This window comes from Podarcis melisellensis (assembly GCF_964234715.1).
Source record: "Podarcis melisellensis genome assembly, chromosome: 14".
Lineage (NCBI taxonomy): Eukaryota > Metazoa > Chordata > Lepidosauria > Squamata > Lacertidae > Podarcis > Podarcis melisellensis.
This window is the reverse complement of record NC_138546.1, coordinates 42,718,336-42,740,632: the sequence shown is the minus strand read 5'-3', so window position 1 is coordinate 42,740,632 and position 22,297 is coordinate 42,718,336. Positions and strand designations below refer to the sequence as shown.

Here is a 22,297-nt window from a genome sequence, read left to right as displayed (position 1 = left end):
GAATTATACATTTGGTACAAAGCTTTAGATCCCCTTGAACGAACAGCCAGTACTCTCTAGGATATGGCAGACTAAATGTGTTCATGGAAAATGCTGCACAGGATATAAAAAAGCACAGCAGTGTGTGCAAAGATTTTTGTCTCTAATAGAGGTTTGGAAACATCTGCAGCTGTTTTCAATGTCCTATTGGATTGGACAGAATAATGAGGAGCCAACCTGTGTCCCTTTATATGTTGGAACTCCAAACCCTGGTCAGTATAGCCATCCTAGGATGAGAGGAGTTGTCCAAACGTGGAGGGCCACCTTTGCTGTAATGTGCATCTGTCATGAGGCCTTATAAGAAGCTACGATTCTCAGGGACCTTGGTGATAAGCCAGATTGAAAGAACAGCAGCTATTTTTTCTAAACACCAGTGTTCCAGGGCATCAGGACATAGGCAAGTTGAAAAGAACCATTAAACCAGAAAAACAGAATACGCACAGATAGGTATGTGAGCTCTGCTTTATTGATGTACAAAGTTGTACTCTACAACCCGATACACCTGTTACAGTAGGTAAATCATCCTGATTTATAGAGGATAGTGCTCAGGAAACACGACTCAACTTGAACACAAAACACAACACTGCAACAGGCGCACAAGCAGCTTGAGATGTGGGGAGTGCATCAGGTGAATTTTTTACTGCACTGCTCAGCCCTTTAAAGTTCCATTCACAAAATATGCCATTTTTAGTTGTTATATCAAACCTGAAGCAATCTGTACCTGAGTAGACTCTGGGAGCAAAAGAACCCTGTAGACACTCCTTTCCATTGCTATTCTCTAGCTGTGCTGGCAATAAGATACAGCAACCAATTTTTAAAACCAGGTTTTCTGGAACTTTAAGGGACAAGCATGTGATGTTTTCTGTCACTACCTATTGGAGTGTACAGTTAAGATATCCAAGTGATTGTGTTGTAGAGTTCCGGTTACAGTGTACCAAAAACCCCTGTATACCCACAGGGACACAGCAAGACTAGAGATGTTACAGAGCTATGTCGGTCTATGTAGATCCTAATCCGGAGTGTTTGCGTGGAGACCTGACAGTACAGAACTACAGAAAAAGGGACTTGGCAGGTATTGCCACTGCATAAAATGCCTTACTAGCTGGATGAAGGTCCTCCTGTTTCTTTGGACTCCAGAGAGCCGAAGAAGAAACACTGGGCAGCCCAAGTTGCCACACTAGACAATTTTACGCTGATTCCCAACAAATAAGGCAGGAGAGTTTGGGGAGGGGTTCTAATTATCAGAGAACTATTTCAAGTATTTCTAGACTTAGTCTCTCTTCCCCCAATTACTGCACTTGGTGGTTTTTGGCAGCCTCTATCCACTCTACAGGCTAAGACAATATTTGCAAGCAATTTGCTGATCTAATGCAAGGGGAAGGTGGTGAGACAAAATGAGGGTTGAGATTGCTGGGTCTGATTTTATGGAACTGGCACAACACGCATGGTGTTGGTATAGCCGGAACCAGGACGCCATCCAGTAAGTACTATGACTAGATCACCAGACTTGAAGAATCCACGAGCTTTACCTGGAAAGAAAAAGAAAGCAGTAAGAAAATGGGTCGTAAAACATATAAATTATAAAACTGCATAGCAATGGTTTTGGTAACACCTAACAACCCAAAATGACGAAGTCATTCTGAAACTAGTTAAAGCTATAATAGCTTCAACTGTAGCCTAAAATTTCATGTAAATGTAAAGGTAAAGGGACTGTTGACCATTAGGTCCAGTCGTGACAGACTCTGGGGTTGCGCGCTCATCTCGCTCTATAGGCCGAGGGAGCCAGCGTTTGTCCGCAGACAGCTTCCGGGTTATGTGGCCAGCATGACTAAGCCACTTCTGGCAAACCAGAGCAGCACACGGAAACGCCGTTTTACCTTCCTGCCAGAGCAGTACCTATTTACTTGCACTTTGACGTGCTTTTGAACTGCTAGGTTGGCATGAGCAGGGACCGAACAATGGGATCTCACCCCGTCGTGGGGATTTGAACCGCCGACCTTCTGATCGGCAAGTCCTAGGCTCTGTGGTTTAACCCACAGTGCCACCCGCGTCCCTAAAATCTCATGTAAGATTGTTGTAATACACCAAACTGTCAAATATTGGTTCAAAACTCTGGGATATTTCCAGCTGCCAGGTAAAATTACTGTATGATTTTTTGAAGCTTCCAGAGAGAGCAAAGGATACCAACATTTATTAACTTACCAACTTTCATGCCCACATTAACTCTGAGGTCAACATCCTCAGCCCAGGCATCATGGGTTGGCTCTTTGCACAGCACGGGGAAAATACCACGGTACAGATGGGCCTGGCGTGCGGCCTGAGCATTACGGGTCACAGCAATGATGGGAGCACGTGGGCGGTACCTTGACACCAGGTGAGCAGATCTACAAAGGAGAACATGTGGCAGGTTCAATTGTCATCTCAACTAGATCACTGGGATATGCTATTTCAGTGTGTACAATGAATCCAGCGTACAAAGGAGTCACGGCAGCTTCCAAGCAGAGACTTAATATACCAACTTTTGATGTCTACATCACACTAGTCTCTAGATTATATGGTATTATACTCCTCAAGTTCTGGATATATGGAAATACCCCCAGACAATATTTAGCAAGTATAATCTAGTGCTGTAGCCTCCTGACAAATGCCGTTATAATAAAAGGATGCCTTTGCATTTTCAGCACAGTAAACAAACTTGTTAAGTCAGTAGCAAACAGGAAGCTCATTCAATTCCCCAGACATTTTAGCAAAAAAAAAAAAGTGCTTTGTTTGCTCCCTCCTGGGTGACAAAAGCAGCAGTGAAGAAGATACTTTATAAATTTTCTCAGTCCTTCTAAGAGCTCAGTGTGCTAAGAGATCATCATTTTGAACAGAACAGGGACCATGTAGTAAATGCTTGAAATAGGGAAGAAATGTAACTAAATCACACTACTCAGAAATGGAGTAAGAAGTACTATTGCTTTTACTTTTCTTTAGAAAGCTACCAAAAGGTTGTATCCCAAGATTTAAGATGTGCACATTATGGTTTCAGCAGGCCCCATATTCTCATTGCTGCACCATGACTAATAAATCTAAACAGAAAAACTGTCTTAGACCTTTTTCAGTTTGTTGCTTTACAAACTATTTGATATTCACAAATGCAAACTTACAGTATTGGAAACCTTTAAGTTGCTCAAGGAGACCTAAGCAGTACTGTTAGAAGGAAAGTCTAATTTAGCTCTGGATTTTGTTTCAAGTTCAGATTTCTTCAGAAAGGTCAGGCATGAGGCTGGGAAGAACCCTTTACAAACAAGTAATGATATTAAGGGTACAGCTCAGAGCATGTCTGCACCATAGCTTAAAACCTCCACCCAATTTCAAGGAGAATCTGTGCAGAAATATCACTGCAGCACCATCTACAATGACCTATCACGGTGTGCACTTTGTTTCCCCTTACGCACCCTATAATTTACAAGATCTAAATATATGAAACGTGCAAAGCAATGTCTTCCTTGAGCAACCTAGTGTTTCTGTGCAGTTGTTACTCCTTACACAATTTGGCATGAGAACTCTGCACTGATCCTAGCTTCAATTAATGTAGATATTACTGGTCTGATAAATGGCCATGTACATTTACAATACAATTCCTGTATGTTGATAAACAAAACTGAACTCAAGTGAAAGTCTCATGCTGTCTGGTTCAGTTACAGAACATTCAGGCAGCCAGGCACTAAGGAACCTTATATTTAAAGGCAAAACAGAAGCTACTTAGTATTGCACAAAGCCTTTGATCTGCACGTTGACAACCGATTCAATATGTGTCAAAAATATAGAATTAGTGCCAAACCCACATTAATGGGGCATACATATATTTTCCCACCCATTTTCCTTTGTGCCAGAGAAATTCTAGTACAGTAAGCCCACAACTTACAGGCTGGTTGGCTTTACATATAATTTGAGGTTTGCACTTTGATTTTGTTCTTGTTTTTACAATCTTGTTTCAGTATTAACTGCTCTCGCAGTAGAGTGAATCTGGGTGTTGCTTTTAGTTTTTCCTATAAAAGTTATTTTAAATTAATTGCTTTAAGTTATCTTGAGACTTCCTTTGGAAAGACAATATAAAAACGTTTAATGTGCAATTAACTACTCAGGTCCGGGTAAATCCAAGTAAGTAGTAATGTAACAGACACTCCTCCACACAGACAATGAAAAATACAGTATTTGATCGAGACAGATGTTCATGTTGTGTGTTACTTAAACACGTGAAGTCCGTGTGACTTCTGCCAGAACCTTCCACCTCCTACCTTCCAGACTTGGTGAGTACGATAATAGCCCCACTGCAACACTTGAAGGAAGCTTCAACAGCGCCAACAGCGGCAGCTTCAGTGGGATCCCGATTCAGCGGGGCCAGCCGTCGGAGCTCTTCAAACAATTGCCTGTGAAAGATGGCTGCCTCTGCTTCGCGAGCAATCTATAAGAGCAACACGCGTTCGGAAGACAACATTCACATCTGTCATCACTAGCGGCATGAGTGAAGGTGGGGTCTGGACTTGGCAGAGTGCTTATAGCAGCAAACCCAAATGAGCATCTAGTAATGCGATTGATGGGGAACTTCAGCCAAGAATACTGTTTGCGCACCATCAACAAAAGCAAAATTAGCACATGCTATTTGGACTGCACCCACTGGGCACACACATTTCCCTTCTGAAGACAACACCTGCCATGTCGCCCCCACTCCATTCTGCCAAAATCGTTACACTCATCCATGCGCAACTGCCAGTCACTCTTGCTCTGCTTCTACCTACCTCAAATCCTGCTTTGATAGAAAGATGAAGGCAGACTGATGGTTTGGTTTTGGAAGAATGCCGTATGAGGAACAGGTTTTATCAAGTATAGGTTTGAAGCAACTGCTTGCTTTTAAAACCTCTAGCCACTGTAGAATGAATTATGAGTTACCTTACAAATCCTAGATGTGTACCTAACTCTGAACCCTACCTGCCAGACTCTGTCAAAACTATCACAGCTGGAGCTAAGCACTTAAAAGAGGCCTCCACAGCGCCTACAGCCATGGCATCAAGAGGGTCCCTGTTGTTAGCAGTGAGGCGGAAAAGTTCTTCAAACAGCTGGCGGTGATAGATTGCAGCCTCAGCCTCGCGAGCAATCTGTAGGCCAGAGTAAGAGGGAGGGAAGAAAAAAAGAGGAGCAACATAGAAAGGAAAGAAATTCACCAGAGTGATATGATAAAAGTTAATCTGCAAGGAGAGTTAATTGCTTATTTGTCAGTCATGCAAGATTAAAGGCAGGGTGGTGCAACTACCTGGTTTTCAATAATCACTAGAGCCATAATTTGGACATGATACAGGCCTAATGTAAGATAAGCACAGATTAGTGGTCATCCGGAAAAAGCCCTTAAGCATCCTGCCTCATAATTTAAACATGTTTCTTTATTCTGTCAAGCAGAGAAAGAAGACAGAAGCCCCCAACTGTTAAGACCATGACTTCAAAGTTCTGCTTCTGCAGGTCTGAGCACTGTTAAGATTATAGAAGCAGAATCACTACATCAATTAATTGGGTCAAAGCTTATAATCCTCGGTTTTTGGTAGCTAATGCCTCTATGGTTTGACTCCAGACAGCTTCATTCTTTTGCTGCACCACCCTACCCTTTAATTAGAAATAAAATCTCTCACATTTGGCAATACAAGTCTCATGTATAATCGAGTAAGTGTTAGCTGGAAGGCAACATGTAGGATAATTGCTAATGTCCAGGTTATTGGCTTATATGCTCCACATTGGGTTCAGATGGAACTTCTTGGGATTGAAAACTGAGTGTACAATCTTATGTACACTCAGGAATACCACTGAATTCAATGTGCTTTCTACCAGCATATACTGGTTTACGCCGTCATATTTCAATAGAGGGGGCTACATGTGTCCTTACCAGCCAGAGACTTGCATAGCATTTTTAAAGCATGCAGACAGGTCTATGCAAGAATTATTGCATCTAGACAGTCTAGATAAGATCAGATGGAGTTAAGAGCATGGCATATTAAGGATACTTTCCTAGGACCACCTGTGCAAGAAGTGCAGTTTATTCCCATTCAATCCCATTAGGCAGTATTAGGCATATTTTATAGAAGAGCAGTAGGTGAACGTGAAAGAAAGTACAAAGCCAGAGAACCCATCATTATTTAGATGACCAGAATCAATGAATACTGTGTTGCATAGCTGCAGCATGTTACTTGGGATCTTATGCAGTGTGGCACAACAGTATGCCCTGGTTTTCATAGATGAAATGGTAAACCCAGGTCTTCAGCAGATGGAGGCTCACATGATTGAATGCTCTTCCATACGGAAGAAAAATTCATCCCACGTAGAAAACTGGCGTGTTGGTGAAAATTGTTCTAGGTACAGTCCAGGAACAGGTTTACAACCCCATCTGTAAGAACTATATCTCAGACACATACCAAGCACTAAAAACAAGGAGCAACATGTCTTGAACAAGATTCTGGGTTAGTAGTTAAGTTATGTTAGATGCTTTGCACAACACAAAGCTGACTGATCTTTCTTCCCCCTCCTCTTATTTCCTATTTAAAGTATCGCTTATTTTTCCCCCAGAAGGGCATCTATGTCAACATTTATATGTCCGACATAATGGGAATCAAGGAAGAAGTTTGTTTGCACTAAACTTTGATTTAAAATCCCCCGGAATACTTAAGAACGTCATTAGGGTAACATAAAAAGGCAAAACTGCTTTGAGAAGGCCAAGAACGACCCAATAGTAAGTCCATTTCAGCATGTACTGGCTGAATCTTGCATGGAACACTCTTACAACCTTGTTGTACATTTCTCAAATGAGGTTTAAAATCTAGCTTATAATTGGGAGGGGTTAAGTTTAGAATTATATGCATGTGCTCTTAAAAGTAAGGCATTCTTTACATCTATTAATTGCATGTATTAGTTTTTCAAGTAGCAGGGACAGGGTCTTGAACTTAACTTCTGATCTTTTCAATGTTCCAGGTTCAACTTCCAGGTATCCCATTTTTCTTAGCTACTTCAGAAGAATGCATCAAGAACTACTAAGTCAGCCAGGGATCCTGCATGCACTAATATGGTGGTGAGCTCCATTATGAAAATTAAAGAAGAACATTTGAACTCCACAGGAAAACCAGGTTTATCTAGGCATTTTGAAGACACTTTAATACGTAATTTTTGTAGCTGTTAAAGAGCACTGACGAAACCCCATTTTTTTCAGACAGTCATGCTTCAAGCAAATAGCAAGGTATGAGTACAATGGCAAGATACCAAAGGCCAGTAAAGTCAACCCTTTCAATGAAAGGGAGTTCAAGATGGCTAGAAATCAGGCTGCATTACAACACAACCATGCTTATCTGCCACCAGCTCACAGGAACTGGTTCCCTCAACTCCTTGACAGTATGGACCAGGTTACAGAAGGATGAGTCCAAGCAAAGAGGTAGTTAGCATACTATTATGTGAGAGTTGTTCGGAGTAAGCTAGCTAACCTGAACTGCAGCTCTCAAACTAGTAGGTTATCAAGGCTGTAATTCACAGCAGACCGTCAACACAATCAGTACTTTAATTCTGGCACGAAGTGCCATGTTGTCAATGAGAAACTGGAGAATTCCAAAAGCAGAGCAGAGAGTTTTCTGGCAGTTTAAACATGTAAAAATTGTCAGTCATGCACTTAAAAAAAATAAACGCTGTTCCAAGGGCACAACTGTTGTGCATAAAACAACTGTTCCAACCCCAAAGGTAAATTACAGAGTGTGAATCAGATGTTCTTTTCCCTTCAGGATGAGATTGGGAGTGGGCCTTGGGCTCACACTCTTTCCCCCATGCCACTTACAGAACTTAAAATATAGACTGGTCCCCAATTCACAAGTTCTCTTACCTATGAGGAGTGAAACGGAGAACATACTCCAGGCCCACTCCTGATCTGTCTCGGCTTTGATTTAATTTTTGTATTCTGCTTTTCCAACAACAAATGTTAAACTCAAAGCAGCTCACAACAATCACAGTAGCATTAAAAAAAACAAGCATTGCAATCACTATAATATCTAACACAGCAGCATATAAATAAATCAAACAACAAATTCATCAAAACAATACAATTCAATAATTGGAATCCCATATACAGTATCTGAAGTTGTCTCAGAATATAATATACACTAAGTTGGACAATTTCAGACACTTAAGGCTATAAAAACTAATCACTACAGTTCAGAATTTGTTCCACTTGCCTTTGCATAAAAGTTTTATACTTGCAGCCAGTGCAAGAAAGCACTTTGTGTTTCACTGCCATTAAAGAAGTCTATGGCAGCCTGAGGGACCTATGGCATATAGCAAGCTATAGTGAGAAAACAGCCACATCATATATAACACATTAAGCTAGCCACCAGACCTGGATGGTATTTGAGCAGATGGGAAATTGGGTAACAGGGAATAAGCTATGCTAATATTTCTAGGTATACAGGTACTGTCTTTTAACACTGAATGGTTATCACTTACAAGATGCTGCATGCGGACAGCCTCCAGAGGGTAGTCTCCTTTGGCAGTCTCTCCAGAAAGCATGATACAGTCAGCTCCATCCAGGACAGCGTTAGCTACATCACTCCCTTCTGCACGTGTTGGCCGTGGTTTCTTAATCATGCTCTCCAACATCTAATGAGACAAGGTGAAGTTAATAGGTTTCACTGCAAGATAATCATCTTATTTACATAAAACTTGAAATGCTTTGTTTCTGTACTGTTCATCAAGGCAGAATCCTTGGTAACCATGCCAACATTATAAAATCCAGAGGTTAAAGACATGTTAAGAAACTAAAAGTACTGTATTTTCCGCCCCATAGGGCACACCAGCCCATAGGGCGCACCTAGTTGTTTTTTTGGGGGGGGCAATGAAGAAAATAATTTTTATTTCCCCCCCAGGTGCGGGGCAGGGGCGGGGGAAGCCTGAGATTCCCCCGACCCCAGCCCCCCGAAGAGGCTGCTATCCACAAGCCGTGGGAGCCCGGCGGGAAGTCACGCCAGGCTCCCATGGCTTTTGAAGAGCTGCCCAAAGCCCGGAGCGCACTTCTCAGCGCGCCCCGGGCTTCAGGAAGCAGGCAGCTCTCCGCGAGCCTTGGGAGACCGGAGGGAACTCCCGCGGGCTCCCAAGGCTTGCGGATAGCTTCATGAAGCCTGGAGAGCAAGAGGGGTCGGTACACACCGACCTCTCTCGCTCTCCAGGCTTCAGGGATAGCCTGCATTCGCCCCATAGGACGCACACACATTTCCCCTTCATTTTTGGTGGGGGGAAAGTGCGTCCTATAGGACGAAAAATACGGTAACTGCAATCTTATTTGCACAATGAAGAGCAAACTCCTTGAGACTTGCTTCCAATGAAAGCACCACAGGAACATGCTCTCTTGCTTGCAATTATTTCGGTATCCAAACTCACATTAGTTCCTAGTATTCATATACACTCTATAAAAGAACAATTTCTATGATGTTTAATCACAGAATGTTCTGTAACAAAAATGCAAACCTATCAAATCTCAATTCTGCTTGCTCAAAGACTTGTCAAAATGATGTGTTATGTTTCCTAAACCACGCATTTAAGTTTTTTTCAACTAACTTGTTCAAAACCAGCAGGAGAAAACAATGGTGAACTGTGTAATTTATTTAGTACTTGTAACTACTCCAATTACTATAGCCTCCATTTTTAAACCATTTTTACAACTAGACTGTTGCAGTACCCGTAAAAATTCTGATTAAGATTTTCAAGAAGCTTCAAGAAGCTTTCTTCAAACAGTGTTGGATCCAATCAGAGATTGGAATCGACCTCAGCATTTTAGACTAACATTTTCCATGTATACTGATTGTGACAGAAGGTATCATTTAATACCATAAAATAATTCAGGTTTCACATAGCCCATATGTGTAGGAAGGACAGGCCTTCAGAGTCAACTTTTCTTCGAGTACCTGAGTAGCACAGATGATTGGCTTGCCAGCCCTGTTGCATCGACCAATCATCATTTTCTGGGCAAGGAAGACTTTTTCAGCAGGAATCTCAATACCAAGATCACCACGGGCTACCATGATGCCATCACTAGCTTCCATGATCTCATCAAACCTGAAATGCACAAAAGACAAAATTATTTCTTGTGAAAGTGATACTGAATGCGGGTGCAAGGGGTCAGAGTCAAACTGCTTATCTACCTTATATGGAGTTTCCAGAATACTGTAGCACACCAAAACCACACATTGTCACAGATATCAAGAGAAAGAAGTCACTGACAAGCCCACTTCCAGAGAATTATCTGCCACCTTGTATTTGAGCACACAAGGAGGATGCTTCTAAGCACTGAATTTCACAATCTGCATCCTTCACAGCGTACTGTTAACATTCAACAGCAAGTACAGAGCTACTGAGCCATTTTAGGAGGTGCAACCTGGCATGCAGCTCACTTTTCAAGAAACATATCTAACTCCAAGGAAAGTCACGTGTCAAAATGGATGTTACAAATTTAATAACCAACTTACCTACGTACACCCTCATGGTTTTCTATCTTGCTAATGATCTTGATATTCTTTCCCTTTTCTCCCAGCACTTTCCTGACAGCATGAACATCGGCTGCCTTTCGGATGAAGGAAGCAAACACCATGTCTACATCTTGCTCCACACCAAATTTTAGATCCTGGATGTCCTTCTCAGAAACAGCAGGAAGGTCTACTGCAGCACCTGGCAGATTTACACCTTTCTTGCTGCCTAGTAGCCCACCATTTTCAACTTCAGTGATGACAAAATCAGCACCTGCACAGAGTTCCAAGAATCAGCATTATAACTCAAAATAACCTCATTTCCACAATAATTATCCCCTTGTGTCCACAATAATTGTGCCCAATTTCTTTCCTAATCTGTCAAGATGCAGACACCTGGTTTCTTTGTATCAGTTTCTAATATGCTGAAAGCAATTACGTTTATGCAGTTTCTAAATACCACACTGTTGTAACAAGTAGCATCACTACATAAATATGTATTCCTATTTAAGGTATGGCCACAATAACAGGAATGCCTTCCAAACACACCTTTCTCCTTAACTTTCAGGGAAATGAGTCCATCATCCACATAGATCTTGCTGCCAATATCAACAACTTTGATGAGATTTTTGTAGTCCACCCAAAGTGTGTTCTCATCGCACTTCTCCATAAAGGCATTGTCCAGGGTCATTTTCAAAGTTGCACCTTTTTTGAGCTCCACTTCTGCTGTACCACTCTGGAAGGACAAACAACGTTTACTGGCATTGCCAGAGGATATCCCCTTCCTTCAGAATCAAGCCATCCTGACTGCTGCCACGGTTTAAATGCAACAAGTGCAGCAGAAAGGCTAACCATACTAGGATAACCCTATAATTCCCTCAATTTTCAACAATAATCTCAGAACAAGTACTGAAACCAGGCATTGTACATCCGGAAGCGGAAACATGAAGCTAAAGGGCAGAAAACGATCCTCAATTAAGTTTCCCTTCTTCCACCAAGGCTTAGGTAGAATGAATGCCCTCTGGCAGATGACTCTTGTTGGATTTGTGGGGAAGACTACATCCTGGCCTGATTTAGAATGAACAACTTTGTGTTCTAAATACAGTTGTGTTATGGTTTTAGATGGGTAGGAAATGAACTGTTCTATTCTCCTTTGGCTACCAGTGTTTGATTGGTACCCCTGACTACAGATCCTTGCATGGAGCAGCAGACTGCACAATACTATAAGAAACTGCAGCATTGTCATCTGGGAGTCTATTACTGATGTTTCTTGAAAGGGAGTGATCTTATCTGTTACAATGAGTAATAAGACAAAGAACAAAACAGTGTGACACACTTACCCCCTTGATGAGTCCAGTGCGAATTTCAGGTCCCTTAGTATCCAGTGCAACAGCAACAGGTCTGTACGAAATAGGATCAGAAGCAAAGCTCTCAGTAGCTTCTCGAACGTTCTTGATTGTTCCTGCATGGTACTAATACAGAAGATACAATGGTTACAGAACAGAAATAATCACTTACCTTGACACAGAGCTGGCTGCCTTAGGTCTGGCTAACTAGATGCAATGGACACTACAATTTGTTTTGCCTGGGCTCTGTCTAGAAGCTGGACAATTATATATATTCATTATTAATACATCCTATAACTTTTACTGCCATCTTGTCAAATATGATGAAGAACAGTTTCTAGCACAGGCAAATATGGCCTAAGACTTCCACATTTTATTTTGAAAACTTAACACAATATAGGAGATTCTCAACTTTTACAAGTGTTACATTCCAGGGATAGTGCATAAACCAAAACTGTATAGTCAAAACACATTGGATTTAAAGGCAGGTGGGACTGACAAAGTCTCTCCCCCTTTCCATTTTTTACCCTTAAGTTGCTAAGTGCTTAAAAGCTGAATGCACACAAGTTAAAATGCAAGTTGCGAGTTACAAACTCAGTTTGTTTCATCCATTGCTCAATGACAGCAATGTATATCAGAGACAGATACAGCCAACTGCAAATGAAGTTAGGTGTATGTTGGTCTATGACTGTAATAAAGATCTGACTGATTGACTGAAGTTAGGTGGTAACCAAGCTCTCATCTTCATCTAGCACCAGAATTATCAGTTCCACAGGGCTCTGCTGAAAAGAGCCTTCACCTCTAGTCAAAGTCAGATTAGCTGAATCCTCACTAACAGATAGGTTTCACTTCACAGATTAGCCTATGAAAACTGTTTGCTTATCTTGATCAAACAGCAATAGAAGACAGGCAAAGTTTGCAATCAAGGTTATGTAAACTTTTACTGTTACAGCTATTAAAAGAAAGCAGCAAGGTACCATGCCATGCCAAATATTAAGTTTCTGCAGGAAGAAACAGGAGAAGTGGCTAACTAGCTCATTTGATCACCATACAGAACAGCAGTTTAACTAATCAGCATTAACACAGGTTCAGAAATTAAGTACTGTAATTGCATTAACAGTGGGACATTAGGATCCCAGGTGAAACTTTAGTAAGAAGACAGTAGTGTGTTTGCTCCTGAACCCAGTTTTCAGCTACCACTGCTGAGTAGCTCTTTGAAAACAAAGAGTTCAAGAAACTAGTTGCAGTTCAGCTACATATGGTCTTGGAGGATGCTGATTATTTAGACCCATTACACACTGGGTTCAGATCAGGTTTGGGGAGTAAATCTCACTCTGTTGCCAGATGGGTGCCTTTCATGAAAGGTAGTGTGATCTGCTACTCTTGCTTGCTTTTCACAGCAGCTTTTGATACCATCAACCATGGCATCCTCCACACAGTCTCCATTGCTTGGGAGGCACTGTGTTAGCTGAAGAGAGCATTTGGTGATTGTTTCTGACTCCCAGACAGTAGTCCTGTGGGCTGCCACAGTGAACCATCTTGTTCCCAACATTCTTTAATATCTATATAAAGCAAGTGGGAACAGGATTAGGGGATTTGGAGCATGGTACCATCAATATGCTGGTGATAGCCAGCCTTATTTCTGTTAATAGGTACTTAGATGAGGGAACTCCTTCCTCCACTTTTATTATTGGAGATCTAAGTGGCTCAGTGGTTAGCAGTACTTTTTGCACCTTTAGGTCATGTGGCAACTACAACTGTTGCTGGAAGAGGATAGCCTAGTTACAGTGCCACATGCACTGATAACCTCGAGACTGGACTACTGCAATACACTCCAAGGTGGGGCTGCCTTCAAGGCTGGTATGGAAGCTGCGTGGTACAAAATGCAGCAGCTAGATTACCAAGTGAAGCATCCTACCATGCACATATAACACCTGTGCTAGAGATTGAACTGATCATGACCCTGCTAGCAAGCAAAGTCTAAGGTTTTGTCATTAATTCATAAAACCCTAAACTACTTAAGACCAGGCAATCTGAAAGAATACCTTCTCCCATATAGATCTGCTCATTCACCAAGAACTCGAGAAGTGAACCTATTGGGTCAGTCTTGCAGAATTGTGAGGTGCAAGGCAGCCTTCTCCAAAGGGGCCCACTTTGTGAAATGGTTCTCCCACTTAAGATATGGCACACACCTACTGTGGTGAGCTTCCACTGCCTGTTAAAAGCATACCCATTTTATTTTAAAATGAAGACTGGTATAGAAATTTAATAATACCACCACCAATAAGACTTATGTGCACATACTGCAGTAGTGTGTGCACGCGTAAAAATGATCACTTGTAATTCATCACATACAGTAGTTTCTAAAATAAAACAGTCTAGGAGTGTTGATGTATTTTATGCACATTCAGCATGATGCCTTTTAAAGAGAAGACCAATAGAAGAGGCCAAAACACTTTCTTAGCTAACATAACTTTGCAAGCTGCTGCCCAGATTGCAGCTTGACCTTTCAAAGAGTTAACAGCAGCCAGCCCAAAGGCATTCAGATGGCCTTTAAGGAAAGTTGCAGTTGGGAATGGGAGCCTGCGAGCCTCCCATCCTGTAGCAATAGTGAGAATGCTGCTTTATTTATAGAAGGGGGGTTGCCTTCTACTACAAGTTACTTGCAAGTCTTGTGACCTTAAGCACTCTGCTTTTAAAGTGCCAAAATCCTAACAACATAATTCTATTCCCAAATCTTACTTTGCAAGCCTTGCAGACATGCTGTATCTTACCCGACTGGCAACTCCATTTCAGTCATATCTAACTGGCTCCCTGCAGATCTCATAATTTTGCAGGGAAATAACTAGAACATATACTAAAAAGTAATGCTGGTTAAATTTTCTTAATATAGGTACTGCTATAACCTTAATAAAGGAGCAGCAGCTTCAAATGACACTGTACCTGAGCAGACCCCATGAACCAGAGCATAGCAGTTTCATTTAACCACTCCTAACAGGAGGAGATGTTTGTGGCTACAAGGGTGAACATGTTTCAAGATCTTGTTTGGAAGTCAGGCATGCATCAGCAGTATCTGGTAACAGAGGAGTGACCTTTAACAGGTGAACTTTCAGTGAATACTGAAATGGACACGCTGTACTTGTAACAGGCATCTTTTTTTGAGATCCACAGCCTCTGACATTTGCTCTGTCTCCAAAGTCTGCACAGTGGCTGCATGGACACAGTTCTGTATTCAAGATGGCCACGATCTTCTTGGAGAAATTATTTGGTTAACTCACTTCATCATTTTGCTTTCCAGCTACATGCAGTTTTAACTGTTCATTTAAGGTTTGGACTACCACATTTATCTGAAAGTTGAAGACCAACAAGAAAATGTATTTTACCAGCCTTTTAACAAGGACTCAGTAGCACTTTTAGATATACAAACCTCTTAGCATCCATATTTGTTTGAATGTTTGGTTTAAAGTGTGTGTGTTTTTTAACAGCAGACTGGAGAAATGAGGCCTCAAGTCTTTAGCCCCAAGGTAAAACATAGGATTGATCTAATGGGAACAGTTCTTTCTCAAGTGAGTACAATATTTGCCCTCAAATCTGCTCTTACCTCATGGGTTCCATGAGAGAAGTTGAGACGAGCAACATTCATTCCAGATTTAATCATTTCTTTTAGCATTTCCACTGACCGAGAAGCCGGGCCTAGAGATTTGAAAATGAAGTTTCTTTAGCATATGCCAGTTAATAGCTACAAGTCTACGGGTGGTATTCAACTAAGTCATACTTAGAGCAGATCCACTGAAATCATTGCTAACAGCGTATTAGTCCAGGTAACTGTCCAGAGCTACTTAAGACGACTATTCTACTACTTTACGCCTTTGTCTTCTTGTCTGCAAAATAACTATTAGTAAACAATAATAGGTTAGAAATGCACATTTTAAGTCTTAAAAACATTTTTTAAAACCTATGTTTGACCTTCTAGCTGGTATAACATGAAGAGGGGCATATAGCCAAAATGATCAAGTTTATTGAGAAAGCCTCTCAACTAACTATTAAAATATTCACAGCAGCCATAAAATATTTATTATTTGTTCTTTGCTCCCCTTGGCTCCTTTGGGAGGAAGAGTGGGATATAAATGTAATAAGTAAGTTGTCCACAGCATACAGGGTTTTACTTCCTTAATCTTGTGCAGGGCAAGGGTGAGGCTGTTCAAACACAGCTAAGTACCTGACTAACTCCCATCTTCTAGTTTGCTAGCTACATTCATTACTTTTTCACTTCTCACTAATACTGCTAGAAGAAATACACATAAATTATCTATTGGAAAATATGCTCATTTTTATAGCAGCGGTTATTGTGGTTGTTGTTACTTGCCTTCCATACATATATTGAGATTATGTACAAAATATCATAAAAACAACTAATATGAAGATCTATTTGTACAGTGGTACCTCAGGTTACAGATGCTTCAGGTTATGCAATTTCGGGTTGCGCACCGCACCCAGAAGTACCGCAACATTTTACTTCCGGGTTCCATTGTATTCCAATACTTATCTGAAAGCTTCTTTCAAAACTTTACTCAGGTAGGCAATTGACTTAGCTGATATGTAGAGTAGGCTAGTAAAAACCGTAAGATGGCAGAGCAAATAGTGTTCAAATTTTGTTAAATTTGTGGTTGAACTCCACTTACCAATTGTGCAGATAATGCCAGTGTTTCTTGCAGTGATTGGGGGAGAGTCAATGTCCAGACGGCACAAGTGTTCCAGGAATGTGTCGGCCATAGCAGCATGCAACTGCTGGGTCTGGATGAAAGCATCGTGTTGTTTCGACATGGCTGCTGAGATTTGGTATCTAAAAAAAGAAATAAAGGAAATACATCTGCTTGACCTTGCAGCAATCAACTGAACATGTTTCCCATTTAATACATTCCTGGGATGTAGCCATGCAGAAGAGATTCTTACATGATAGGTTGAAGCCCTTCATTGCAAATTGATTAACTCCAAGGGAAAGATTTCAGCCCATGCTCAGACTGGAAAAGAGACAGACTGAACAGGCTGAGGTCTGTCCCAGCCAGCAAATCAACTTACTACTATGGAGTGTATATAAACTGCACATATGCACAGTATTGCATTAATGCGTGCTCAACCAAGGAGGGAGCAATTTGAGTGTTTGCTGCTCCGTATTATCATAAAAGAGCCACAATATTGCATACACTTATTTAACTAATGTTTAGGAACTACCAAACATATAATGGATTAATCTAAATAGAAGTTTAAAACTAACCCAGTAAACCTGAACTAAATAGACTTACACTTAATACTGCACTTTGGCAGCCAGCCTATATAAGTAACTTGCAACTTACACACATTTAACTTCTGCGCATAGCTAGCTAGCTAAAAAAAATAAGACAGGCATCCAGGAAAAAAGACCTACCACTGAACTCAATGTGTTTTGACTATACAAGATGTTGGCTTCACATGCTATCCTTGGAACAAATGGTTGTCACTAGAAATGTGTTCTTAATATTGTGCTCAACAAGCTACAATGCAAGCACTTCTGATTTATACTAATTATTCTCAAAGAGTAAAACCTTTCCCCCTTTTTGTTGTATAGTTATTCCCAGCAGCTTTAGGTTATGTGCATTAGCTCCACCCTTTCTGGTTAGGACCTCTGTAGTACGTGCAGCTTCCCTCGTAGTCAGAGCTTTAACTCATGCGATTCAGATTCAGCTTATTGCAAGCATCATTCTCCCTTCTCATCCCTCACCTTCCCTTTGAATAAGCCAATTCTCAGAGGAAATACAAGCTCTAGCCTCAGTGAAGATGCTGACTCACTTTCAAATTAACAGAAGTATGCTGGGGGGAGAGAGAGACAGGAAATAGCTGCTGCAGTGATGCAGACCAATGTCTTCCCAGCACAGGAAGATTCTTATGCAACCAGGTTCATATTTATACAACCTTTTGCAAATATCTATTTAAGTATTATTAAAATGGCACTCTTTCAGCTTAAGCTTGCCCCAACTCTTTACTAAATTAGTCTAGCTTAGCATTTTTCTTATGGGGTAAACTATCATCTTGTTTCTGGGGAGGCCACCCCCTACTCCAATGACATCAGTTTACATTGGGCTTCAAAAAACTTTGGCACAACACTGCAATGGGAAACAGTATTAAGAAACTTGGGACTCTTACTCTCCATTTACTGCCACATTTGGTACTGCTCCACTTTTTCAATACACGACACAAAACTAATGAGTTGTTTTTTACATATTTTTTTCTTTTCACATCTTATTTTACCCTGTGCCCTTTTTTATACTTTTAATTTTTCAATAAAGAAATATAAAAGTTTGCACCTTCCCATACATTAGTAAACATATGCTGGCCTAACTACAAAACCATTATATAATATTTGGGGGTAGAACAAGCATCCCTCTGAAAATTAGGAAGGTGGTCCTAGTACAGTATGTTTACTAAATCCAGACATTAAAGCAGTCATTTGTACAAGGAATGTAACATGCTGCCTATCAATTACAATGTATGTTACAATTAGACATAAGGTAACATTATAAAAACAATAAAGACTTTAACAGTAATCTCCTGAATCCACATTTTCTTTTCTTGCCAAGTAGAAGGAGACTATTGTTTTAAAGTGAACAGGATAATCAAATCAATGTATCCAAGAAATTTGACAGCTACGTATTGGAATTTGCCTAGACCTCAAAAAATTATGCCACTCCAGAGTTATATGTCACCCCAACTCATAATCGGGCTTTTAAACACTCTTCATTATTGCAGACTGAGGTGACCCCCCCATCACGTCTATCACCTAATTTAGAGAATCTAATTCTTAAATTCTTATCACATTTTATCTACCAAAAACTTAGTGGATTAAGCAGTATATAAATGCTTCCCTATAATCTGTACAAGACAGTAGCCTGACTGCGTTAGCACATTCCAATAGTTTTAGGAAATGTACCAATGCCAAAACACCAAACGCACACTTCAAGTTACCCCAAATATCATTTTAAATACTCTGATCCAACCAGGTTATCTGTAGTCTACAACTCTTAAGGTGATGGATTTCAATTTAGTGCAGATCAATTTTAAATGGAGGATCACATGGGCCCTCAACACAAAACAGAACAGATGAACAAGCAGGCAGGGCAATATAATCTAATATAACCTCACTAACAAAGAAAGGTTTATTTATGTGATAAGCTTTAAACCTAAGTATATTGTGAGCTGTTAGTGAGAACAGATAAGATTGGGATATCCCAGGGCAAGTGGTTTTAAACATTTTAGCCCCATGCTATTCTTTTTGCAAAAAGGTGGATCATCACTATTTTAAGAACAGATGCACTATTCACTAAAATATGTCTTTATCTAAAATATGCCTTTATCTAATCTCTATCAACTTCCAACATAATTTTTAAACTACCACTTCACTAGGATGTGCTGCTTTAATGGTCCTTCATTTTCAGAAAGGAAAGACTACTTTGCTGACCAAGTGAAATGAATGAATTTATTCCCAGTCAAAAGTGTAAGCCCTCAGCTAAATTTAGACACATTGGTTGGGCCCTCATTGGCTGCATCATTTGCCTGAAGCTTTCTTGCGCACAGAGACAGTAGTGGTGATAGGCTGTTACTACAGTCTCATTCAAATCCTACGTGCTAGAAGTCACAGAATACTGCAGCAAGCCAACAGCATCATGGAAAAGCTGAGTTCTTAATATGTCTGATTAAACATCTATAGACATATTTGAATAAAACAATTATAAACATATATAAAGCTACTGTCATTAATTCTGTTCCCTGAAAAACTAAGCTAATTCCATATACGAGCATTTCCAGTTTAAGTCATCTCCTGGTTGAAAAAATTTGCACCAACTGCATGTGTTCCAACTGGCCTTGGCAATGTAAGATGACTCAGCTACAGAGATTTCAAATAAATTATAGCCAAATAAAAGGGCTACAGCACCCTATTTTGCATGCCAAAGCTTCTCCCCTCTGAAGAGTCTGCTTCTGGACATGTTTGTACATGATGGCAACAAATGTCAAGGGAAAGCTGCTACAGGTTAGACACAGGTTTGTACTACTTTATGATACCGAGAGAACGTGTTAAACTGAAATAAATGGTTGTTCCCCTAGCTGTTTTATCTAAAAGTATTTCCAGCAGGCAGGCAGAATTGAAATAAGAAGCAACAACTTAAGCTAGTTACTTAAATTTCCATTAACTGTGCTAATCGCTCAGTCATTTCCTTCTTCCAGTAAATGGAAATTACATCACATCTGTAGAAAAGCCCTCGGGTTGAGCAGTTGAGCAGCTAGTAATGACTCCTCCCCTTCTAAATTTTCATGTCTCAGAAAAATGGGAAGCAATCTCATTTCACATCAAGATTTGGAGATACTGCTTGGAAGCACCACCAAACCTCTGCCTGAAGCATGGCTATTAAATCAATACCTGCTGTTAGTAGCCAGTTTGTGGACCCCTGTACAGAATACCGTATAGAATACAATAAAGAACCTATTTCTGGTGTGGCAGCAGTACTGTGACTACTGGACAGCTTCCTACCCTGTTATGGTTCAGACAACCTTACCTATGTGAAACGGTTTCTCTACAACTTCTGTGCCCATTATTGTTTTCATTCAGCACTATTTATTGCTATTCTGAGAAATATTGATCACAAGCTGCAATTATTGATTCCCCACCAAACCAGTATGAAGGTGAAACTTGCTTCCAGATAAAAAAAACCTGATACGCTATGGTTCCTTAGTTATGCCTCTTCCAAAAACCACCCCAGTATTGTCACAAAAGCAACAATAGGTGCAGGCAACCACACTGATGGAATCTCTTAGTATTTGTTCCTACTCCCGCAAGCGTGAAATGTTTGGCCTGCACAGAGCTGCTGCTGCTGCAATAGCCAAGGTCACCCTAGAGAAACGCCTCATGGTAGACTGTGCTCCCAAGGAAGTCTTGCCTTCTCTGCACTCACTCTAAGGCACGCGGGAGTTAAAATACCACCTTAGGCAACTAGAGAAAAGCATCCTTACTCGAGAAGGTCAGAATAAGGCTGCAAATGCTACGCATGCTTTTTTTTTTAATGAGTAAGCACTATGGGGTGTTGGTCCTTCTCAAGGGCTGATCCATTTTAAAACGCGGGTAACCCGGGCCCATTAATTTCAACGGACCTTTTCTGCATACAACTTAGGTTACAACCCACTGTGATTTAGCGGCGTAAACCTGCGTGGTACTGGGGTTAGATCCGGGAGGAAAGCAAAGAAATAGCAAACTCCGATTGCCTTATCGGTGCGACCCGATAACGCTCATGAAACCACCAGGCCCTTGGCAATATGATAGCCCGGCCACAATTGGCATGCGGTGAAACTCGATACCTCCCGCTTCCACCAGCAGAGAGGGAGGCGGAGGGGGGGCGGCGGGTGGAATCCGCGGCGCTCAAGGATGCGCAGAGGCGGCTTTCGGGGAGGAGGGGGTGGAGAGAAAGAGAGAGCGTGGAAAAAGAACGAGGAAGTAAATCAAAGGGGGTAGGTAGGAAGAGCGTGAAGATTGAGATGAAGGAAGCCATGATGGGCACCTCGAAAAGTGCGCTCCCGCCTGCGCAGCTACCCCCCCCCCACGTGCGTGCTTCCTGGCCCTCTCTTCTCCCCCCCCCCGCGTTTCTATGGAGACGGAAAGGGGGGGCCACTTTTGTGCCTCGCAAACCTCGGCGCCTCAGGAGCTCCCCCTCATTTCCTGGGGTTTCCTCCAGACAGTTAGGCCGCGTGCCAGGCCGTTACCTAACCGCCCTCAGCCCCGCGCCCTCAGGGGTGTGTGTGAGGAGAATGCTCCCCATACGCTCGCAAGCCCAATAAGGCTTTTCTTTTTGGGGAAGTATATATCATACGGCTTTAGGTTTTTTATTTTTTAAAAAAAACCCACGTTAAATTGCCTTGGGTGAGGCGGCTCTAAAGATGGAGAATTATGTCGTAGGTGAATAAAAGGGGGGCAGAGAAAGAAGTGAGGCGCTGGGGAGAGGTGAGAGAGGAAGACTCTTCCTCACGCCTCTGCAGGAGCTACGTGCAGCGGCTGATGGATAACCCGCCCCGCCCTACCCGCCTTACCTGCCCGGCTATCAAATGTCAGTCACCTCGGAGAGTCTCGACCTCTCTGAGCAGCCGAGCTGCCGGTAACGGCGTTTAAGGTAGTTGAGAGCAAGGGCACATCACCGCCCCCAAGATCCTTCCGCCAGACGTCAGTCCTCCTTCGCCCTCCAATCCCGCGTAAAGATTCCGTAGTAGGCGGGACGACTGGACTTATTTTTTCTCCGTTTGGCGGACTTATAAGATGCAGCGTAGCAGGAATCGGCAGACAAGAGAAAGTAACGGACCAATGGGGTAACGGCCAGCCGT

At 41.5% G+C, this 22,297-nt stretch overlaps 1 protein-coding gene across 2 annotated transcripts; it reads right to left on the bottom strand.

The window, feature by feature from the left end:
* Window positions 1-487: 487 nt before the first annotated feature.
* Window positions 488-22,154, bottom strand: PKM (pyruvate kinase M1/2). Of its 2 annotated transcripts, none has more exons than XM_081888599.1 (11): window positions 22,010-22,154; window positions 16,585-16,745; window positions 15,504-15,595; window positions 11,897-12,028; window positions 11,106-11,292; window positions 10,560-10,830; window positions 9,999-10,149; window positions 8,545-8,697; window positions 5,014-5,180; window positions 2,242-2,423; window positions 488-1,568 (listed from the first exon to the last, which is right to left on the bottom strand). In XM_081888599.1, the coding sequence occupies exons 2-11, from the start codon at window positions 16,724-16,726 to the stop codon at window positions 1,462-1,464; spliced, it is 1,584 nt and encodes a 527-aa protein (XP_081744725.1). In that variant the 5' UTR covers window positions 16,727-16,745; window positions 22,010-22,154; the 3' UTR covers window positions 488-1,461. The 2 variants fall into 2 exon arrangements, with proteins under 2 accessions (XP_081744725.1, XP_081744726.1); XM_081888600.1 differs by lacking the exon at window positions 5,014-5,180 and adding an exon at window positions 4,323-4,489.
* Window positions 22,155-22,297: the final 143 nt, after the last annotated feature.

Bases quoted from the DNA above. Each gene is read 5' to 3' on its own strand.
- PKM (XM_081888599.1), bottom strand. From the start codon at position 16,726: ATGTCGAAACAACACGATGCTTTCATCCAGACCCAGCAGTTGCATGCT. The intron at 12,029-15,503 runs GTAAGAGCAGAT...CTTCTGTATTAG, and splicing joins TCTCTCATGGAACCCATGAG to TACCATGCAGGAACAATCAA. The intron at 8,698-9,998 runs GTACTCGAAGAA...TTGTCTCATTAG, and splicing joins CAATCATCTGTGCTACTCAG to ATGTTGGAGAGCATGATTAA.